The sequence below is a fragment of the Centruroides sculpturatus genome, unplaced genomic scaffold (assembly GCF_000671375.1).
Source record: "Centruroides sculpturatus isolate CEXI.00-Female unplaced genomic scaffold, Cexi_2.0 scaffold3563, whole genome shotgun sequence".
In the NCBI taxonomy this organism is placed as follows: Eukaryota; Metazoa; Arthropoda; class Arachnida; order Scorpiones; family Buthidae; genus Centruroides; species Centruroides sculpturatus.
In genome coordinates this window covers 8,126-9,669 of record NW_019392604.1, presented here as the reverse complement: position 1 = coordinate 9,669, position 1,544 = coordinate 8,126, and the positions used below count along the sequence as shown (strand labels likewise).

At 32.5% G+C, this 1,544-nt stretch overlaps 1 protein-coding gene across 1 annotated transcript; it reads right to left on the bottom strand.

The window, feature by feature from the left end:
* Positions 1–139: 139 nt before the first annotated feature.
* Positions 140–1,009, bottom strand: LOC111617648 (kunitz-type serine protease inhibitor homolog beta-bungarotoxin B6 chain-like). The gene is made up of 3 exons (XM_023358920.1): positions 892–1,009; positions 646–825; positions 140–550 (listed from the first exon to the last, which is right to left on the bottom strand). Exons 1-3 carry the CDS (start codon positions 962–964, stop codon positions 459–461), a joined length of 345 nt encoding a protein of 114 aa, XP_023214688.1. The 5' UTR covers positions 965–1,009; the 3' UTR covers positions 140–458.
* Between the last annotated feature and the right edge of the window lie 535 nt (positions 1,010–1,544).

The following is a 1,544-nucleotide window of genomic DNA, read 5'->3' as shown; positions in this document are numbered from 1 at the left end:
TACTTAATTAATTCTTTATCTTAATAAATTTAAACTTTAAAATTTTGAAATGCTTCACCAGAAATCAAATCACATAAACTTCAAATCTACTATTCATTTTCATTGAAAATCAATAAAATTTGGAATAAACACCCCATATATTTTTAGCCATTTGGAACTGTTTGGTTCCTAAATGGCCGATTCTTCAAACAAACCAGATTATTTTAAATATAGTTCGCCATGTATAAAACATAAACACTTCCTGACACTTTATTAGTCGTTACTGCGTAACATGGACTGGAAATCATTTTTAGATATTTATTCCCTTTATAGATAAGAACACATAGACACGAAGTAGCGGTGCTCCCCGGAAGGACTTTTTATGATAAACCGACTATCTTTAAAGAATAAAACACAGGAAGAAGACGTACAAAACTCCATGCGCTCAGTCAGCAGGTGAAGTTCGATCCCGTGACCAACTACCACCTTTCAGTGCTTTTTCCACTCGGTCTTGGTGGACTGTCTATTAATTCCTGTATATCTTTTTGAATTTGTTTACATTCCAAATTTGCTGGGAGGGGGAAACAAAATACTAACGTTAAATTCATATATTAATTTAAAAAGTAATTGCCAACTTAATATACAATTTCAAATAGCTAAACTTACTTGCAGAACAACGATCGCAGCATTCCTGTAAAGATTCGAAATGGTTGCCGTTTCCGAGACATCCACCATAACGAAAAAGTTCGCATTTACGAGTAGAAATATTATGATAATAACTAAACCTTATATGGCTACACGGTCTTTCATCTGGTTGAAGATGACAGTTTATGGGTACCTTATTTCCTAAATTCAAAATTAATTAATAAAAATATGAATATTTTAATCGCACGAAAAGAAAAGGTTTCTTACCAAAGGCATCGATATTGACGCAAAGAACTAATATAACGACGCAAATCACTTCTGTATTCATAGCTTTTGTCATTTTATATATTTAATCGCCTTTATTTACACTGTGATTTTTATAGCTGAGAATTCCATACGTGACACATGCGGTAATATATATATATATATATAGCCTATATTATGACACATTTATTATTATTAAATTTCGTAATAATATCGCGATATTATAAACGTCTTTCACATGTTTTAATTAAGACTGAAAAAATAGAAATTTATTCTAAAATAATTTCAAAAATTTCCATTTATTTCAAAGCATTAATCATGCACGTGTCGATTAAACTGCAAGCCTGGAAATCGAATCCGGGAGAGCTAATCTTCAGGACTTTTTTATGAGGTCAGATCAACTGGCCTCCGCCACAGGATTCCGCTGCAAAGTGAACTTCAAATTTATTTATATAAAACACGGGGAGACGTCAAAAGCGGCATAGAAGATTGCTTTCGAAAGTATGCAATGAATACGAGAAGGAAGACGAGTTATTGAATAAGGGGAAATATTATAAAATTAAGTTTAATCGAAGTAAAGGCGAAACTGATGCTAATAGTTGAGGACTAAGTTAAAGAAATACAGTTGTTTGCAGCTGTGAGATCAGCCGGGGTTA